This window comes from Lynx rufus, unplaced genomic scaffold (assembly GCF_022079265.1).
Source record: "Lynx rufus isolate CCGP_SWC_20201006 ecotype Redwood Valley unplaced genomic scaffold, mLynRuf1.p SCAF_4, whole genome shotgun sequence".
NCBI lineage: Eukaryota > Metazoa > Chordata > Mammalia > Carnivora > Felidae > Lynx > Lynx rufus.
In genome coordinates this window covers 150,672,620-150,691,800 of record NW_025814856.1, presented here as the reverse complement: position 1 = coordinate 150,691,800, position 19,181 = coordinate 150,672,620, and the positions used below count along the sequence as shown (strand labels likewise).

Sequence of the window (19,181 nt, the reverse complement as noted above, 5' to 3'; positions counted from 1 at the left end):
TAAAATAGGCAGCCTTGCCAGAAGGTGGTGGGCTTGACTCTGTTGAATTTAAGGATCTCCAGGCTAAGCCTTTGTTTACACAAAACGACCCACAAAGACGTGTCCCTTAACACACCAGGAGTCAGCAAAAGATGTTATTCTGCACTGGCCAAGAAAAGACCAGGGACAAAACTGACAATTGCCCACGGAGACCAAACCAGCAGACTCCCTTCGGGGAGACTGCGCACTGGAAAGGGGTAAAGGACTAAAACTCCAAACTCTGGTAAATGGGGGGGCGTGGACTGGAACTGGAGAAGGGATTACAATGTGGTACTGCAGACTGAACCAAGAGCTAAGAACCAGTGCTGTTAGATCCTCCTGTCCCTCTAGACCTGTTAACTCTGTTCTGGGAAGCTAATTAGATTGGTAGCTCAAATGCAGAAAGAGCAGAGCTGAAACCGGGAGGGACTTACCACTGGCTCTTGGAAATGGCCAGAAAGAGAAAACTCAGAAGAGTTCTCAGGGCGCCATGCCTGTGTTTCTGCCTGTCCCTGGACACCATCAGAAGTTACCTTTGGATCCCGACGTTGCTACCAAATGTGTTTAGAAAAAAAATTTAACCAAGTGAATTTGAAGATTTAATAGGCTTTCTTAAACTCGTCATGAATGGGCAGCATTCTATCTAGCAAGTAGAGGGGAGCTCCACCAAGTAAACAAGAAAATGGTTTTTAAGGGCAGAGAGAAGGCATTTATTTAAAAAAAAAATGTTTATTTGTTTATTTTGAGAGAGAGAGAGAGTGGAAGAGGCCTTAGTTGTCAGTACAGAGCCCTCTAGGGGACTCAATCTCCTGAGTGAACCATGAGATCATGACCTGAGCCCAGATCAAGAGTCAGATGCTTAACCAACTGAGCCACCCAGGTGCCCTCAGAGAGAAGGCATTTTAAAAAAAGAAAGGAGGTATGCTTGGGTGGCTCAGTCAGTTAAGCATCCGACTCTTGGTTTCAGCTTAGGTCATGATCTCATGGCTCGTGAATTCAAGCCCAGTGTAGGGCTCTGTGCTGACAGTGTGGAGCCTGCTTAGGATACTCTCTTTCTACCTCTCTCTGCCCCCCACCCCCCACTTATGCACTCTTTCTCTCTCAAAATAAACTTTAAAAAATTAAAATTAAAAAAGAACGGAATTTATTAGCAAGATGTGTGCTGTTTAGGCAAGGTTGCCTCCTAAGGGGAGTGGAAGGGGTCTATCAGTAAACTCCCTAGTATTGACCAGGAAACTCTACATTGACTGGTTCAGGGTTATATTCTTGGGGGATTGAAACTGCAGTTGGGTTAGGAATTAGGTCTTGGTTTACTGACTTGGGTCCTTAACCTATGTGGCACCGTTTGGGGCCTGTGGTTTTCTTTCGATAACCAGTAACTTTGAGTGTGTGTAATGCTGTGTCCTGCGTTCATCGTGAAACTTGTCAAACTCTCCAGACTGTGTTAGCTTAGCCCTGGCATGGCTGCTTGTTAGGGCATTCAGCTCCACGTCTAACCAGCATCATCAAGTAGATTCTTGTCGAGGAAGGTCCCTGGAGTCTCGGTGCTGTGGTTCTTCACCCGTGAAAACACAAGAAGGGGCGGGGGGGGGGGTCTGTGCTCAAGGACTTTGAACATGTCCTGAAGGATTTGGAACCACTTACTTTCCTTTGCCATGCATTCTTTAGTCATTTATTTTAAATATTATTTTTTTCTCCTTTTGAATGTATGAGGTTGAATCATATGAAATTGCTGCTTTTCAGCCCTTTTGACCTACCAAAAAAATGGCAGCTTCATATGGCTTAACCTGATAGGGATGAAAGGCATTTGAAGTATTTTCTAGATAAAAATGGGACTTACGAGAGCAAAGTTACTTATTTCATAATTGTTTGTATTTGTCCCTTTATCTTTCTAAGTGATTAGGGTTACTGATTTTTTTTTTATTTTTTTTTTTAGCTTTTGCTTTTATTATTATTTAAAGACCTATAAACTGTCAAAAACAGGGACTGTGATTTTAAATACAGATCTATGCCAAATAATATCCTCATTAATTCGGAGGCTACTGGTTCGGAATGTGAGATAATCTTAACAGTCATCCTTAATTTAGCAAATCTTTACTTTAGAAAAGAGTAGTGAAAATTAATAGGAGAAACAAGTGTGTAGAATAGTTGCGAGAATTGACCATTCCACACAAAGAACTGATAATGATAATTGTCCATTCACTTAAAAAAAATCTGTTGATGTCTATCAGATAACATTTTTTAAAATGTTTATTTATTTTGAGAGAAAGAGTGCATGCACTCAAGCAGAGGAAGGGCAGAGAGAGAGGGAGAGAGAATCCCAAGCAGGCTCGTGCTGTCAGCCCAGAGCCTGACACGGGGCTGTGAGATCGTGATGTGAGCCAAAATCGACAGTTGGACGCCTAGCCAACTAAGTGATCCAGCACCCCATCAGATAACATTTTTTGAATACTAGTTTTAAATTGCTTGAAAAATACTTAGAGAGTGTCCTTGAAAAAGATTAAAATAGTATTCCTCGAAACATACTCTGTAATTCAGACTTTTTCCATCTTAGTCTAGCTTTGTGATGTATTTTTATATGTACTTAGTATTGACTTCACATTATAATAGTGATACAGTCTCTTAATGTAGAGGAACTAAAACAAAATAACCTTTCTAACCACAAAGATTGATTTCCTTCTACACTTGATTTTCTTGAAGTAGATTTTGTGTGATGTGCTGTGATGTCTGCATTTCAGGTACTATGCTGTGATGGTCACCATGTTCTTCACTGTCAGCGTGGTGAACAACTATGCCCTGAATCTCAACATCGCCATGCCCCTGCATATGATATTTAGATCTGTAAGTGCTGCCGGCTCCCATGTGTATGTTCTTGCAGAAGATGAAGCCAAGAGGGTAGATTGAACACTTGGCAAAAGTAGAAGAGTCTTGTAGTAAGTAAAGTCTAGGGTATAAGAATAGATGTCCTGGATGAGTGAGCCTAGGCTGGCTTTCATCTGCAAAGTAAGATAAAAGGTGGACAGTTGACTTTTATCCCTCTGAAGTCTTAAGAATGATCAGTAAAAGGAGCTAAAATGTTGCCGGGACACAGATTTTATGTTAAATTTCTTTCATCCGGCTGATTTTATATTCAGACTTGGTATGAATGTTATTTAACTTATTACTCATCAATTTTGGTTTCTTTCATAAAATTACATTTACTCTTAGTACATAAAATAGATACATCCCTTTTCTGATTATATATATACACACACATATATATATATATACATATGTGTATATATATGTATATATGTGTATATATATGTATATATGTGTGTATATATGTATATATGTGTATATATATAATCAATTTTTTTTTTTTTAAGCAAGAGACTTGAGACAATTAAAGGGAAATTTTTGATGAAGTTAGGGTTTCTCCCAAAGCAGCAGACATTTTCTTCTTCCACTAGTGTTTGGTGGGAGATCTGCATGTAGTTTGGTATATAAATAAGAATAGTGTGCTCCCTGAAGAACAGGGAAGACTTCAAGGGGAGTGTAGTTAGAATTGCAGAAAAATGCAAGATGGGGTGTCATTGGAATTACAGCACTTCTGTGTAGTCTTGAGATTTTTGTGAGATCGAAGGTGCTATCCCCAAAGGGACTTTTCAGCCCTAATTATAATTACGTAGATAACCTTCAAAGCATTGGACGTGTAGTAGACTTTCAGTAAAGACTTGCTGATTGATCGCCACCTTTCCAAAGAAGAGAAAGACATCCCTGCATGACTTCTTTCATTATTTAAAACCGAGGGTGAGGGGCGCCTGGGTGGCGCAGTCGGTTAAGCGTCCGACTTCAGCCAGGTCACGATCTCGCGCTCCGCGAGTTCGAGCCCCGCGTCAGGCTCTGGGCTGATGGCTCAGAGCCTGGAGCCTGCTTCCGATTCTGTGTTTCCCTCTCTCTCTGCCCCTCCCCCCGTTCATGCTCTGTCTCTCTCTGTCCCAAAAATAAATAAACGTTGAAAAAAAAATTAAAAAAAAAAAACAAAAATAAAAAAAAAAAAAACCGAGGGTGAGGAGAAGTTTATTAAAACTCTCATAATTTAGATGGAAAATTTCACAATAAATCTACAATATAATTTATTTCGGCCAGCCTTAGTTTCTGCTCTGACCGGTATTTAGAGAATTGGCCATTTTTCTTGTTGTTATCTTTGAAAGAATTTATTATTTTACATAAGAGATTTATGTGGTTTGTACTTTTTGCCATTATAAGAACAAGTGAACCTTATTATTCATCCTGACCTCCTCCCCCTCCTCGGCTCTTTTGCCCGCTTGTCCATGTTCATATTTATCTGGAATTATTTGCTTTCCTAGGGCACTAAAACTCTGTTACTGTTGTCTCCTTTTATAGGGTTCTCTAATTGCCAACATGATCCTAGGAATTATCATTTTGAAGAAAAGGTAAACAATACACTTTTGTATTTTATGTCTAGGAAGGCTATCCTGAGCCCCATCCATCAGCTGGATTCCTTTTCTTGTAGTGATGATAAGTTTGCTCTTGATAATTCCTTGTTTCTCAGCTCTCTCTGTGACAGTGACATGCATCTTGAGGCCGTGGACCAGGTAAGGGGCCCCACCTGTCGCTTTGGAGCAGCATTTTCTCTGGGTAGAACTCTTGTCATCATTGAGTCTTTAGTACCACAGTAACCTACATGACCAATTGATTTAGAACTTCACTCCTGTGTGGTCTCTACTAGCTACATGAGACCGTTTACATTTAAATTTAATTAAATAAATACTTGTATCTTGGTCCCAGTAGTTACATTTTACCTGCCTATAGCCCCATGTGGCCGGTGGTGACCCTGTTGGAGAACCCAGATATGGAACATTTTCAGCTTCATGGAAGTGCTGGGACAGTGGTGTCATAGAAGGTGTTTATGACTATAGCATGATCATCCATGTTAGAAAGAAAATTCCTAACAAAGGCCCAAACGGCCAAGAAGATAGAATGAAAAGTTTCAGGATTGTTCTATGTGGTTGTCGCCAGTGGCTTTCTCTGGGATATGGTTGGGAATACCAGAAGGCCCTGAGATGCTTTCTCAAAGTGTTTGCCTTCCATTTGTGTCCTGAGCCTTACCCCATGCCCCCAAGGAGGTGGGGCACTGGGGAGAGTCAGCACATTCAGTCTGGAACATTTCTCAGGGAAAGTTCACCCTCGCTGTTAAGATCACAACTGTACAAGCTTATGCCAACCTTTCTGTCCTAGACCCCAGTATTAGAACTCTCTGTGGGAATCTAGAGTTTTTAAGAAATAAGGGCTGTGTCACGAGAAAGATAGTTGTCCTGTCTTGATAGGCTCCTTATCACAAACCCTTTATCTTCTGAGGCTTCTGTATTCCTCCAGATAGGTATGATTGTAACTGATTTCTAGGTTCTCTCCAGGTGAGCATTCATATATACTGGTCAGGTTCGTTACATCGAAGTGACTGCCACGCTTCTTGATAATGTGTAGAATTCACGTTGGGACAGACCTGCAGTCCTTCCAGCCTTTGATTTTGCTCATAACAGGGATACAAAAAGACATGTTATAAAAGGAATGTATTCTCCTGACAGTGCTCTGAAATGTCCTGGGCCTTTCTCAAACATCTCCATTTCCCTTAAGAACTTATTTTGGGTCTGTCATCTTGAATCTATCCAAGTAAGCCTTTTTGACACTCCTTGGTGTGTGCTCCCCAAAAAGCAGGTATTTCCCTAAGGTAACTATCTACTACCATGACTTAGTAAGTTAGTATCTCCTCTTGTTTAACCTGAGTAGAGCCTCTTAGGTTCACAGTGTTTTCCTCTTTCTAGGCTTTGAAGACCAAGCCCATACTCATTACTTGTCATGAATTTTCAGGCCACAATTCCAAACCTCTCCCGATCTTGATCTTTCCAGACCGAAGAGTTCCCTTACTTTTGTATCTGCCTCCTCCAGCGCCTGTTTCCTCACCCTGCCCCTCTCCTCTGGCGTGGTGCTGTTGGCCCCTTGAGCTGCTTGCTGCTCAGCCAGTCCTTTTGGCCTTTTATGAGGTGATATGACCAGAAGTGTACAAAGTATTTGACTGGAAAACCTCTGATGGTTCCTCCTGTAAGTTTCATTTCCTTTCATTCTTGCCTGAGTCCTTTTGCTTTATCACTAAGAGCCCAAGAGGGATGTTAACGATGTTGTTCCAGTTAATAGGAAATGCCACCGTTCTTACTGCCAGTAGTCCTATTAGTGTCATAGTCCTCCCTTTATCCAACTGTGCCAGCATTTAAAAACATTAGAGGAGCGCCTGGGTGGCTTAGTCAGTTGGGTGTCCGACTCTTGATTTTGGCTCAGATCATGAGCCCAGGCTTGTGGGATCAAGCCCTGAGTCTGGCTCCACACTCAGCTGCTTAAGATCCTCTCCCTCCCCCTCCCCCCTCCGACTTTCCCCCACTTGGACACATGCTCTCTCTCTAAGATAAGAAAAATAATAATAAAATAAAAGCAACAGTCGAGTCATTCAGACATGATTTACAAAATCCTTTCCTGAAAATGGACAAGTTGAATGATTTTTTTTTTTTTTTTTTTTTTGAGCACTGAATCCTGCTACTTGGCCGTGATACTCTGTTCTTCCTCTTGTGTGTTGTGTCCCTTGACACTCAGGTCTGGGCCCCCTGAAGACAGGAGAAACAGGTGACAGTTAGGATCTCAGTCGGGCTTTCATTTGGACTCTTGAGCAGAATGGAATGTCATGTCTGGTCTGTGTCGTTTTTGGTTCTTGTTTTCTGATGAAACGATCTATCGGTCCACCGACCAATGGAAACTCTTTTAAGCAGCGCTAAGATTGGGTGTTGTTTAGACACCAGCCAGCATCCTGACTCTTTCTCACATGGCCTTACGTGGGAAGTCTGCTAGAAAGTGATCCCCTCAGCCATGTTTTGGTGATTTTTACTCTTAGGCTCCATCTGACTGTGAACATCGTGTGGAAATTCAGATCTGTGCTTTTTTCCTAAGGTGTTCTGGTTCTTGTTTTTGCAGATACAGCATATTCAAATATACCTCCATTGCCCTGGTGTCTGTGGGGATATTTATTTGCACTTTCATGTCAGCAAAGCAGGTGGTAAGAATCACTTCACAAATTATTTATATTCACTCCTTGCCTTGGGGGCACAGGTACCTATTATTGACGCAATAAACTTAAATGCTTATGCAATAGAAGGATTCGGGTCTCTGCAAGAAAAGAGTGGAGGTGACTGGGTAACACAGATATTTCCTTTGTACCCAAGCACCTTGCATGTAGTTCTAGACTCAATACTGAGTATTTTTCTTATTTCCTAGACCTCCCAGTCCAGCTCCAGCGAGAATGACGGATTCCAGGCATTTCTAAGGTGGTTACTAGGCAAGTACAGTAATTACAATGAAGCTAATTGCCTCTGCAGTTCTGTTGGCTGAACTTTCTCCTAAGGGACAGGTTTCTTGGCAAGAAGCTTTGGCTACACAGATGATGCCACAGAGGAGAGAGGCACCCTGGGTCGTCATCTGTCTCTGAACTTTGGTGTTCGGAACATGAAAGAAAGACAATGTCCGTGTTCAGGGTAGCGTGTTCTACAACGTGGATCCGTATTTCCACGGCTGCCACTGGAATAGTTTCTGGTTGCCTGTCACACTCACTGGGAGCACTGCTTCGAGTGTCCATTACTTCATGAGCTGTCTGCTGAGCAGGAGCTTCTACATACGAAGGGCACGTCAGAGCAGTTGGCTCTTGAAATTTCCAAGGGGCTCATTTCTGAATCTTAGATTCATTTTCTTCATAAGTTAGCTTTTCCCTAATGAGTGTTCCCAAACCTGACTGATCAGCAGAGTCTCCTAGGGAATCTTTAAAAATACAAGTATCTCTTTGTGGAAGTCACGAGACAACCCCTGCAGAGCTCTGGCCTCACACTGGATGACATGGAGGTGAAACTCTTTCCTGCTTAGCCAGGTAGCAGCAGTACCAGATTGAGACCAAGTGGAAGAGAAGTAGCAATGAAAGGACTCTGTTCTCCCTGCTTCTTGGCTTTGAGACTTCATCCTTTTAGGTTGTTGTTCTTAACATAGAAAGATCTTTATGAGCTGTTGGAAAAACACTTTATCCAACAAGAAAAAGTTGCAAAGGATACGAGCACACAATTCATGGGGAAAACATTAGTGTCTGATCATTGTATGTTCGGCCTCAGTAGTCTTGGCATCAAAGAAATGCAAATTGAAACCAAAATGCAGTCCCTTTTTATTTTCGCTCTATCAAATTGGATAATCATTTATTATTATCCTCATTGCTGCTGAGGGTGAAGTAAGACAACCATTTTTGTATAACCTGTTTATGGTAGAAATTGACATAGCCTTTCTGGAAAAAATGGATGTATTGAGTTTTTAAAATAGCTACAACTTTTGAGTCAGTAATTCCATTTTGGAAAGTTTGTCCTAAGGAAATAATCAACATTTTGTTTAAAGATTTATGTAGAAAGATGGACAGTGATTTTAATGGTAAAATAACTGGAAGTAACCTAATGAGGCTCATGTTATAATAATACATTTAACTATGGTTTCTATGTGCTACAATAATATGGAGCCATTAATTCATACCTTTGAAAAAATTTTAATAAATGACTTGAAGGAAAATCCAAGAAAAAGATCATGAAGAAAGCAAGATATAAAATTGTATATTCATTATGATCCTGTTTTTTTTGCATAAAATAAATAAATAAATGTATGTAGGGAGATAGAGCAAGCTATTAAGGAGTGGGTAGTAATATCGTAGTTAATTTTTATTTCTTTTAAAAATTTTGTGCATGTTCTACAACTAGTTTGTAATATATGTAGAACTTTAAACAATCAATGTTCTTTAGGAAAATGTCTGGAAATGAGCAAATCTAATTCTTATAACCCAATTTTTGTTTTTTAGGTATAGGGGCACTGACTTTTGCTCTTCTGATGTCAGCAAGGATGGGTATTTTCCAGGAGACCCTATACAAACAATTTGGGAAGCACTCTAAGGAGGCTTTGTTTTATAATGTAAGCAATTTTTTGAACCTGGGGAAGACAAAAAGTACTGAGTCGTCATATGTCATTTCAAATGAAATACACGTTTTTCTGATGTCGTTGAAGGACCAAGTACTTTTAATAGGCTACTAATGGTGTATTCTGAGCCACAGTTCTCTATAGGAGACGATTGTGCTCAGTCGGTGTGAACCTCGTGTGTCTGCTAGCCAGGAACGACCCCCGGGGATGAAGAACCTTCACCCCCCAGGTCCCTGTAGGTGAAGTCAAATTAAAAGCAATATGGAAACTTGGAACAGGAAAACGAGTCCCAAAGCAACATGCCAGGGAGGATGTCTGCAGCCAGGCAGGCATTTGGCGGTGGGGGGGTGGGAGGTGCGGAGTCCCTCCCAGTGGCTGTCTTCCCTTGATGGAGAGTTTCATTAGCAAGTTCTGTGTGCTTCCACTTTTTTGTTGTAAAACTGCTGAGCGAGAGCCACCTCCTCTAACTGTCCTCTTCCTCTAGCATCTCTCCTGTGGAGATAACATCCAAAGCACAGCCCCTCACCGTCCTGGCTGGTAGGGACGCCTTCAGTGTCCGTATTCAGAGATTCCTTCACGGCCAGCTTTCTGTACTAAAGTTGCAGACCATCAATTTGAGATATTTAATGGGAGCTGGAGTATGTGTCTGGGAATTTAAAAAATAAGGAACAATCGGTCCAGTTCACACCTTTGTTTTAAAACAGTACTCGGCACAGAGTAACTGCCTGTAACGTTAGCTCTGATTCCTTATTGTGGTGGGTTATCGTCAGGCTCGTTCATTCATCTGTGCCGACCTGTTGTGTCTTCTTCAACCCCTTTTTATTCTTGTCTTCATTTTATTTTCCCTGACCTCATATTGTCCTCAAATCTCTTTTTCCCTCGAGTTTCCTAAACTCCCTGAAATTTGCCTTTGCTTTGTAACTTTTAAATCCTTGTATTTGCTCAGCCATTTTCAAAAGTAGCAAAATACAGCAAATCCTGTGGGCAAGATGACTGGGAGTTAATTTCCCTTTTGTTGAGGGAAGGATGCCGGCTCCATTTTTTTTGTTTAGTGCGTGATGATCATCTGATTCTGTTCCATAAGGGCAAGAGCTGTAGTTTGGGGTTGACAGCACACCATTCAGGGTCACGTGGGCAGAAGCACTGGATACAAATATTTAATTTAGCGAGTCTAAATTCCTTTTCTTGACACTGCTTGTCAAACACCTTGTAAAACTTAAAGTCACTGTAAAGCCGCTCTAAATGTTCTGTGATGTGTTTGCATTTCAATTTACGTGAAATCTTCTTTCCCACAGCACGCCCTTCCACTCCCGGGTTTCATCTTCCTGGCTTCTGACATCTATGACCATGCGGTTCTGTTCAATAAGTCTGGTGAGTGTGGGCATCTCCGGGAGAATTACCTGACAGTTTCTGGGATCAGCTCTCAGTTTTCCTATTGACTTGACCACCGCTTCTTTTCACGGTCTTATCCAAATCCCTGCCTTGTTCGAAACCCTCCCTGTTCCGCCTTCTGGGAATATAGTGCTGTTAATGAGCAGTTGCAGCAGCAAAAGCTTTTACGGGTGCTTCTCAGTTATTTGCCAACGAAGTTAGAGAACTGCCTTCAGATTTTCTAAGTGTCTTCATCCTCACCACAGAACGCTTTGGAATGTGTGTGTTTGCATTTGCATGTGGCACGTTTGGTGTTTTGAGGATGCAAAGACATAGCAATAACACACTGCAGGGGTGGGACCACGAGAAGCCGGGCGGCAGTCCAGCTCTGTGTTCCCGCACATCTTTTTTTCGGCTGGCAAAGGCGTACCTGCTCACAGACCCAGTCCTAGCCTAGCCACCTGGGAGCAAGGGGAAGCAAAAACCACGAGGGGGCTTTTTTCCAAGGTACAGGGTAGGTAGGCAGCAGGAATAAGCAAAATTAGTTCAAATGTCTGCAGGGTAAGTTAGCTATTCCTTGTTAAAGTGGCGAGTTAATAAACTAGCTATAAATTGCCAACTAACTTGAAAGAAATTACTTATCTGACGTGAATATCTACTAAAAGACATGGCGTTATGCAGACAAATGAACACACAGGAACAGATACACGTTTGTAGAATTAAGGCTTTACGTGGCTCGTACCTAAAATGGTGAGGACATTTTGTAGAATGGCAGTGTGTGCTCTGTAAACTTGTTTGCGCTCTGAAGTCTGAACATGCATATTGTGAGGTTGTGACTGTGACTGCTTTCTGTTTGAGTTTGCTGTGTTTGCCTGTCCCATTTGCCCACAAAAAAAAAATGTGTAATGAAGGTAGTGTGTTAACGTTTCTAAGGCTCTGAATTACTCCATTTCTGATTTTGGGGTTTTTTTTGGAGATCTCATTGACATATAGCCATTTTTGTCACAGTGATTTTTAAGGTCCCTTGAGAGTCCCCACACAGCAAAGGGCTATTAAAGTGAACATCAGATTCCTTGGGATTGATTTGATTTCGTTCCTAGAGCGCTCTTCTAAAAGTCACAGGGATGGGTGTTCATGTAAAATCTCTTTTAGAATCTGCCTTCAGCTCATACCTGCGTTGAATAGATGCTTCTTTCTCTTGCTTGCTTTGAGGTTGTCTCAGATGAACCTGTTATCCTTGAATTTGCTAAGAGAACTAAAAATCCACCTAAATATTTTAAGTGCTACTGATTGATTCTTTTCCCAGCAAATCAATACAGTGGATCTCTGAAGTTATTAAACAGTAATAATACTTGTTCACTTTCTTTTCATTTCAGTACGTGCTAAGTGTTTCAAAGACAGTAGAATGCCAGATTATGGCATTCTAGTCCAGACATACAGTTATAGCGAATTATCTTTACATACGTGGCTTTTTATTTTTTTGCAAAAGAAAAGTAACGTTCATTTACTAACCAGGTTTCAATATCACTGTTCGAATTTCCCAAGTTATTCTGTATAATGCAGACCCCACAAACAATTGAGCAGTTTCAAAAAAGTGATGAAGGGGCACCTGGGTGGCTCACTTGGTTAAACCTCTGATTCCTGATTGCAGCTCAGGTCATGATCTCACGGTTCGTGAGTTCAAGTCCCACATCGGGCTCCATGCTGACAGTGCCGAGCCTGCTTGGGATTTTCTCTCTGCCTTTCTCTCTCTGCCCCGCCTCCCTTGCTGTGTCTCTCAAAATGAATAAATAAAGACTGAAATATCTTAAGCTACAAAATTGGAAACTTAAAAATCTCTTTGATCTTGATTATTTTGTTTCCTCCCAAATATTTACTGTGCAAGCCTTGATTATATAAAACTAATATGAGAACATATTTAAGAGAAGAAGAGTTACCTTTCCATTGCCTGACACGTCAGCTAATTTCATTTTCCCAGTTTCCTTCCAGATATTGTTTATGTATATTCTTGCATAGTTGTCATCCTAGCATGGACATAGTTTTATACTTGCTTTTTCACTTTCCTTCTTTATATGACTGCATATAATCTTCATGATTTTTTAAATTTTATTTTATACTTGCTTTTTCACTTTCCTTCTTTATATGACTGCATATAATCTTCATGATTTTTTTTAATTTTAATTTTTTAATGCCTTATTTAAAGTTCCTTTGCCATACATAGCCATTGCTCTAAGATTGGCCATTTAGATTGATTCAGTGTTTTATCATAAATAGTACTGTCATCAATGGAGAACTATTTTTCATCTTTTGAATTAGTGAGGATTAATTCCTAAGAATGCATATAAATACTTTATTGCCCCTTAAGAATTATGAAATTGATTTTTTTTACAAAAATGCACCAATTGCTACTGTCAGCCAAGGCTGCTGGTTCCACTGCCACCATTCCAGATTAGGATTTCATCATTTTTTTTTTTTTGACGTTTATTTATTATTGAGAGACAGAGAGACACAGAGCGTGAGCAGGGGAGGGGCAGAGAGAGGGGGAGACACAGAATCCGAAGCAGGCTCCAGGCTCCGAGCTGTCAGCACCAGAGCCCGATGCAGGGCTCGAACTCACAAACCATGAGATCATGACTTGAGCCAAAGTCAGTCGCCCAACCGTCTGAGCCACCCAGGCGCCCCTCATCATTTTTTTTTTAATGGTTATTTATTTTGAGGGAGAGAGCGAGCACGCGCATGCAAGCAAGCACAGGCAGAGAGGGAGAGAGAGAATCCCAAGTAGGCTCCACACTCAGCACAGAGCCTGACGCAAGTCTCCATCCCACGACCCTGAGATCGTGACCTGAGCTGAAATTAAGAGTCGGACACTTTAACCCACTGAGACACCCAGGCGCCCAGGATTTTACAAATTTTTAATCGCTGTTTTAATAAATATAAAATGGTAGAGCCTTTTTTAATTTAGAATTCTCTCATCACTAGTAGGATTGAATATATTTTCAGATGGCATTTAGTTACTAGTTGTCTTTATTCTTTTTTTTTTTTTTTTTCATTTTTAAGAATATTTATTTTTGAGAGACAGAGACAGAATGCGAATGGGTTGGGGGCAGAGAGAGAGGGAGACACAGAATCCGAAGCAGGCTCCAGGCTACGAGCTGTCAGCACAGAGCCCGACGCGGGGCTTGAACTCACAAAGCTGGGAGATCATGCCCTGAGGCGAAGTCAGACACTCAACCGACTGAGCCACCCAGGAGCCCCTAGTTGTCTTTATTCTTGTGTTAATTGTCAGCTGAGACCATGTCATTTTTCACTGCTCTGTACTTGAGTCTTTCTTTGTAAAGTGGGGTCCTATTCAGGTGAATGGTAGAGAGCTTATTTTACAATTAAAATTAATGATAACTTAATGCTTAAGATTCTCCCCCTTCCCCTCTTGTTCACTCGCATGCTCGCTTGCTCTCAAATAAAAAACAAATTAGAATTTAAGAAACCATTGTAATGACTCTTGAGACTGGTGTAGCCTGGAATCAGGGCAAGTGAAATGGTGTACGATCCAAATCTCTTTGCTAGGGGAGTAACGTTGCTGTCTCTATTATGTTCAGTCTGTATCGCTTTGTCCAAAAAGATGAAGACTTACGCTGTCCTAAATGTATGACTGTATCCCCTTTTCATCTTTGCAGAATTGTACCAAGTTCCCTTCATTGGTGTGACAGTGCCCATCATGTGGTTCTACCTCCTCATGAATGTCATCACTCAGTATCCTTTGCACCCCTCTGCCATACCCTCCTCTTATGTCAAAGTAACACAGAGAAGGTTTGTATTCCTAATGGTGCGGTGACCTGAGTTTTGCGTCTGCCTTGATCTGTACTGCAGGAGACAGAGATTCCCATCCAGCCTGGGCTTTTGGGAACGGCCAGAGAGTTGGTAGCGCTGCAGGAGGTCAGCAGGTCATTGGGCACATAAAGGAATTGCTGTGGGTGGCGTGGAGAAATCCGTGGATAATTCAGTATTGGTATGTGACAAGAATGCTCTGTGATTTCTCCTGGAGTTTTTCAGCAGCCTCGGACATTTCACCAGCTGCCACAAAATTCTGCCCGAAATTTCAAACTAATTAAAGCCTAATTTTGTAAATGGCTCTCTTGAACGACCTTAAGTACACTATAAAAACCTTTAAGTCTTTGGAACAATGAAACAGATGGAGCTCGATCTCATTCCTCTGATGTCACCTCAGAGATTTGCCCGCAGAGTTCCTTTTGGGACGAGTGGGTCAAAGGGCTGAGGACCAGGTCCTATGAAGTAGGTTTGCTGACCTTTCCTGAAAGTGTTACCTCCTGTCACTATGGGGGAGGGGACCCTCACTGTAAGCAGTGGGAAGAATTCAGAACAAGAATTCAGGCTTTCGGGCAGTTTCAAGCTAGGGTCCACCAACGAATGGCAGGACATTCATTCTGCAGGATATTCTACCAGGGAGGAGACTCAGAGCAGCCATCACCCATCCCCGCGTTTTCTGGTTCTTAGAATATGAACATTTAAACCATGCCAGAAGGTTCTCCCTGGGGTTCTCTTGGCAGTCTACAGAAAACCACCTTAACCCACCACTCCAGGTACGTGTGCATCCGGGGTGTCTTTATCCTCACCACAGAATGCGCCTCCCTTACCGTCACCCTTGTCGTGACTCTGCGCAAGTTTGTCAGCCTCATCTTTTCCATCTTGTACTTCCAGAACCCTTTCACTCTGTGGCACTGGCTGGGTACCTTGTTTGTCTTCGTTGGGACCCTAATGTACACAGAGGTGTGGAACAACCTAGGGAGCACAAAAAGCCAGCTTCAGAAGGAGGACAAGAAGGACTGAGGTCAGCCTGGAACAGAGAGACCAGTGTGAAAATGGGCCAGGGTCTGGTGAAGGTCTGGCCACCGTTTCGCTTTTGTTAATGCTGAAGTATTGAACCAGCCATGTACCAGAGAATCCTCAGAACGACGGACGCCTCAGATTTCTTACCGCTGTAGACACCAACGTTTGTGGACTCTGAATGGAAACCCCGCAACCCTGAAGTAGAAATAAGAACAGTTGTCCACTATTGAACAGCCAGTTGGGTTGTTACTTGTTTACCAGAATATTTAGTACTGTTACTTGTTTATTGAATTCTGAGTCCTCAGAGCTTCTAGTTTTTTATCCGTGGTCTCGGGCAAGATTATCTCTTGTTGCTATTCTGATGGTTCTCTGCCATACAGTCATTATCATCCTGTGGCCTGGTCCCTTTTTTTTTTTTTGTCACCTTTGCCCTCCCCACCCCCCCAACCCCAGCAGCACTTTCAGCCAGTCAGACGCTCCAGGGATCATCATCAGGAACAACTGAGTGGCCGGGTGAACGGAGACACCAAGGACGTTGGCCTGGGAAGGAAACAGTCGTCTTGTGAGCTGAGCCCTGGTAACGCTGGAGCAGGACTGATGGGAATCCTTTCCCACAGCTTTTTTTTGTTCCCCCTATGCAGAAGTCTTCTATTTTCTGTGCTTGAAACAAACCTGCAGCATATCTCTATGGCACAAAGTTAATAAGAAAGGTCGTGTATGAATTGGGAGAGACGTTCTCCCTCAGTCTTCTACATGAACCCCGTTAGCTCAGAGATGCGATGGTGACGCCACGATGGCGGGGAGAAGCTGGCCCTCGTCAGCACCGAGAGAGCCACAGCTAAATGTTCGAAAGGCTTCTTCACCAGAGAGATGCAGCCCTGCCGGTCAGTCTGATAAGAGTCCTGGTCCGTCAGGCTAAGGAGTAGACTGCTACATGGTGGGTGTGGGTTGTGGTGTAGAAGTCAGGTCAAATCACAACTAAAATGAAAAGTTTTTTGGTTTTTTTTTCCTATGAGGTATCTTAATGTTCTTGATGGGTAATCTGCGGGGGCTTGGGAGGTCGTGTGTTTTACTCCGTGTAGAAACCTGCCCCCCTTTGGCTGATCACGTCGGAGGTGTAGTTTCCCTCCCTGGGAAACTTTGGAGAAAGAGGAACAATGTGAACGTAGAGTGTAGGGGTGTGTGCGCACTCGTGTAGCTTGTGTGATAATATTGGAGGAGAGAAGAGCGTGAAAATCTGTTCTTTTATTTTCTTGTTCTTCACTCAGCCCCAGACCTTCATTAACCTCCCACAAGCACATGCTTTTCTTTTTTGCACACAAAGGCCTTTCATGTTTTTCTGGATGCAGATTGTGGTCTTAAATTGCGACGTAGCTCTCCGGGTCCCCGTGGCTCACTCTGTGGTGTGTCGTGTTTCCTTCTCTTTCTGCAGCTTTTGTCTGAGGGGGTCTGACATAAGTGTTCTAGAACCTTTGGGTCGCTCTGGGGAAGTAACTTAAGTTGCCTCACTCGTTCCATAACGTGGATATTGTTTCTCCATCTAAGTCACAGGGTTTTCAGACTGATTTGTCGTTCTGGACATGGACAACTTTCTAGTGCTGGTAGTGATTTATTCTAAAAGATGGTGAATTTGGTATGAACCCATTTATAGAACCAAAAGGCATTTTCTTTGAAATACGTAGAGCTCCTCAGACTGATGGTGCTATGAATAGCATCTGTTAAATATCCTCTTAAAAACAAAAATAAAAGCTACTTTTGTAAAAAAAAAAAAAAAAAAAAAAAAAAAATCACTTAATAGAAGAACCTGCCCCTGGGGGCTATCGGATTGCAATGTGTCTGGAGTCTTAACAGGCTAGAACCTTACCTAACTTAGTGTCCTTTTTATGTCGATGAAAATTTGTAGTAATCGAAATGTATTGGTGTCCCCAGAGAGCATTTAACTGAGTCTATTAGCTTTTAGATGCTGGTTTCAGGGAGTATATGTTCCTCTCAGATGAATACCTCCGCTGGTTTTATTAACCAGAGGTTATATGTGGACAGATTAGTGCACTTACACAATAAAATAGAACACATAACAGAATGTCTCAAATGCCCTGTGAGTTGATTTTTCTGTCTAGTGGCCGGAATGTAAGAAATGGACACTAGTTAATACTTTCATTAGAAACTTATTTTTTTTTGGGGGGGGACCATTTATTTCCATTAGATAACTGGCTTTTCATTCCAGGTTGAAATTAATTTCAACTTGTATTAAAGGGGCAAATAAACCATTTTGTAGAAAACCGGACCCATGTAACCAGAAGAGAATTGTCTATTAAATGCTTCTCTTCTTTCTCTGGGTCAAGACTATGTAACTTTGTACCCCATAGAGAGTTTGTTTACAAAAGAGATTTGGTGTTTAAGAGCAAAGATCAAATAGGATGACACTAGCAAGAAAGTATTGTGTGTGTGTGTGTGTACCCGTTTTAACACCTTGACTGGTATCGTAAAGTAACAGGAGAAAATGGTAGATATTTGAATTATATTAACATAGTGTCTCCGTAGCCTTTACCACAGTTCTGTTGTCACATTATAAATGCTGTCTTTTTCACTTTTCGTTAATTTATTTTTGATCCTGTATTTTCCTTTTCATCCAACAAAAGCAATCATTAATGCTTGATAGAAACTTGCAAGTTTTAAAGTACTAGGACATACTCTCGTCTTTCCCCCTTCTTCCTGCGCAGTTATCCTAAATGAAATGCTACAGTACTGTATTCTTCTGGGAAGATTAATGGACATGTTTAAAAGGTTCTAATATCTTGGGGTCATTTCTTGAGCACTTTGCTCCCTTCTGCCCTATTTTTTTTCCTTTCCTCAGCACCACCTCCAGTTTCTTCACTGCAGCTTGTGTTCACGTGTGTAGTTTTCTACTGAGCAACACCTATAATCTTGTATGTTTAGGCCTCTATTCTTTGGGGCCTCTCAGATGTTTTTGTGGGTTTTTATAAGGTATTTATATCTGTGTAGCACGTATTTTGTTATACATGGTTAGCAGCATTGATACTTGGAGTGTGAGAATATCTGGCCCATATGTGAGTATATGTATAGCTAAGTATGAACATAAGGGTTAATGTAAAAATGTTTATATATTTTGTTACCTCAAACTGGGGCTGAGAATCTTAACTACCATTCCCTTCTATGTTTGGAAAATAATTTTGCTTGCTCTTTTCACCCACGTTGAGCTGACTTTATTCAACAGTGCCAAACGCCTATGAGGGTGTGGGCGGGGGGTGGAAAACCTCAGGAAGTATTCAAAGCCCATGAGTTAGCTGTGGGCCTGCTCATGGGTGGACCAGTTGGCATGTTAGAGTGAAGGGGAGGAAGAAATTTTCCTCTGTCCAAGGTTCTTCCTGCTGGACTCGAAATTAAATTTACATGAGACAGATTAAGAGGAGAAAAAAAAAATCAGTTTTATTTTGTGCACACAGTACCCATAATGAAACGGACACCCAAACGAAAGACTAAAGCAGGCACTTAAAAAATACATACATTTTAGGGGCGCCTGGGTGGCGCAGTCGGTTAAGCGTCCGACTTCAGCCAGGTCATGATCTCGCGGTCCGTGAGTTCGAGCCCCGCGTCAGGCTCTGGGCTGATGGCTCGGAGCCTGTTTCTGATTCTGTGTCTCCCTCTCTCTGCCCCTCCCCCGTTCATGCTCTGTATCTCTCTGTCCCAAAAATAAATAAACGTTGAAAAAAAAATTAAAAAAATACATACATTTTAGACAGTAAATCTGTCAGGAATTGATAGGAAAAGAAAATGAATGTTTGGGAGCATTAGGTTTCGGGCTGCAGTTGTAGATTAGTAAAAATGTAAGCAAGTTTATTTCTGCAGATTTGTTTTTTATTAACGTTTATTATTTTTGAGAGAGA

At 41.7% G+C, this 19,181-nt stretch overlaps 1 protein-coding gene across 1 annotated transcript in view; it reads left to right on the top strand.

The window, feature by feature from the left end:
• The window catches only part of SLC35B4 (solute carrier family 35 member B4), a 40,305-nt gene extending 21,473 nt beyond the window's left edge, over positions 1-18,832 (top strand). The window contains exons 3-10 of the mRNA XM_047096974.1: positions 2,757-2,859; positions 4,408-4,457; positions 7,042-7,123; positions 7,342-7,402; positions 8,945-9,054; positions 10,356-10,431; positions 14,106-14,181; positions 15,030-18,832. Of these exons, the coding sequence (XP_046952930.1) occupies positions 2,757-2,859; positions 4,408-4,457; positions 7,042-7,123; positions 7,342-7,402; positions 8,945-9,054; positions 10,356-10,431; positions 14,106-14,181; positions 15,030-15,276 (805 nt within the window). The 3' untranslated portion in view covers positions 15,277-18,832. The remainder of the gene's footprint in view (positions 1-2,756; positions 2,860-4,407; positions 4,458-7,041; positions 7,124-7,341; positions 7,403-8,944; positions 9,055-10,355; positions 10,432-14,105; positions 14,182-15,029) is intronic.
• Positions 18,833-19,181: the final 349 nt, after the last annotated feature.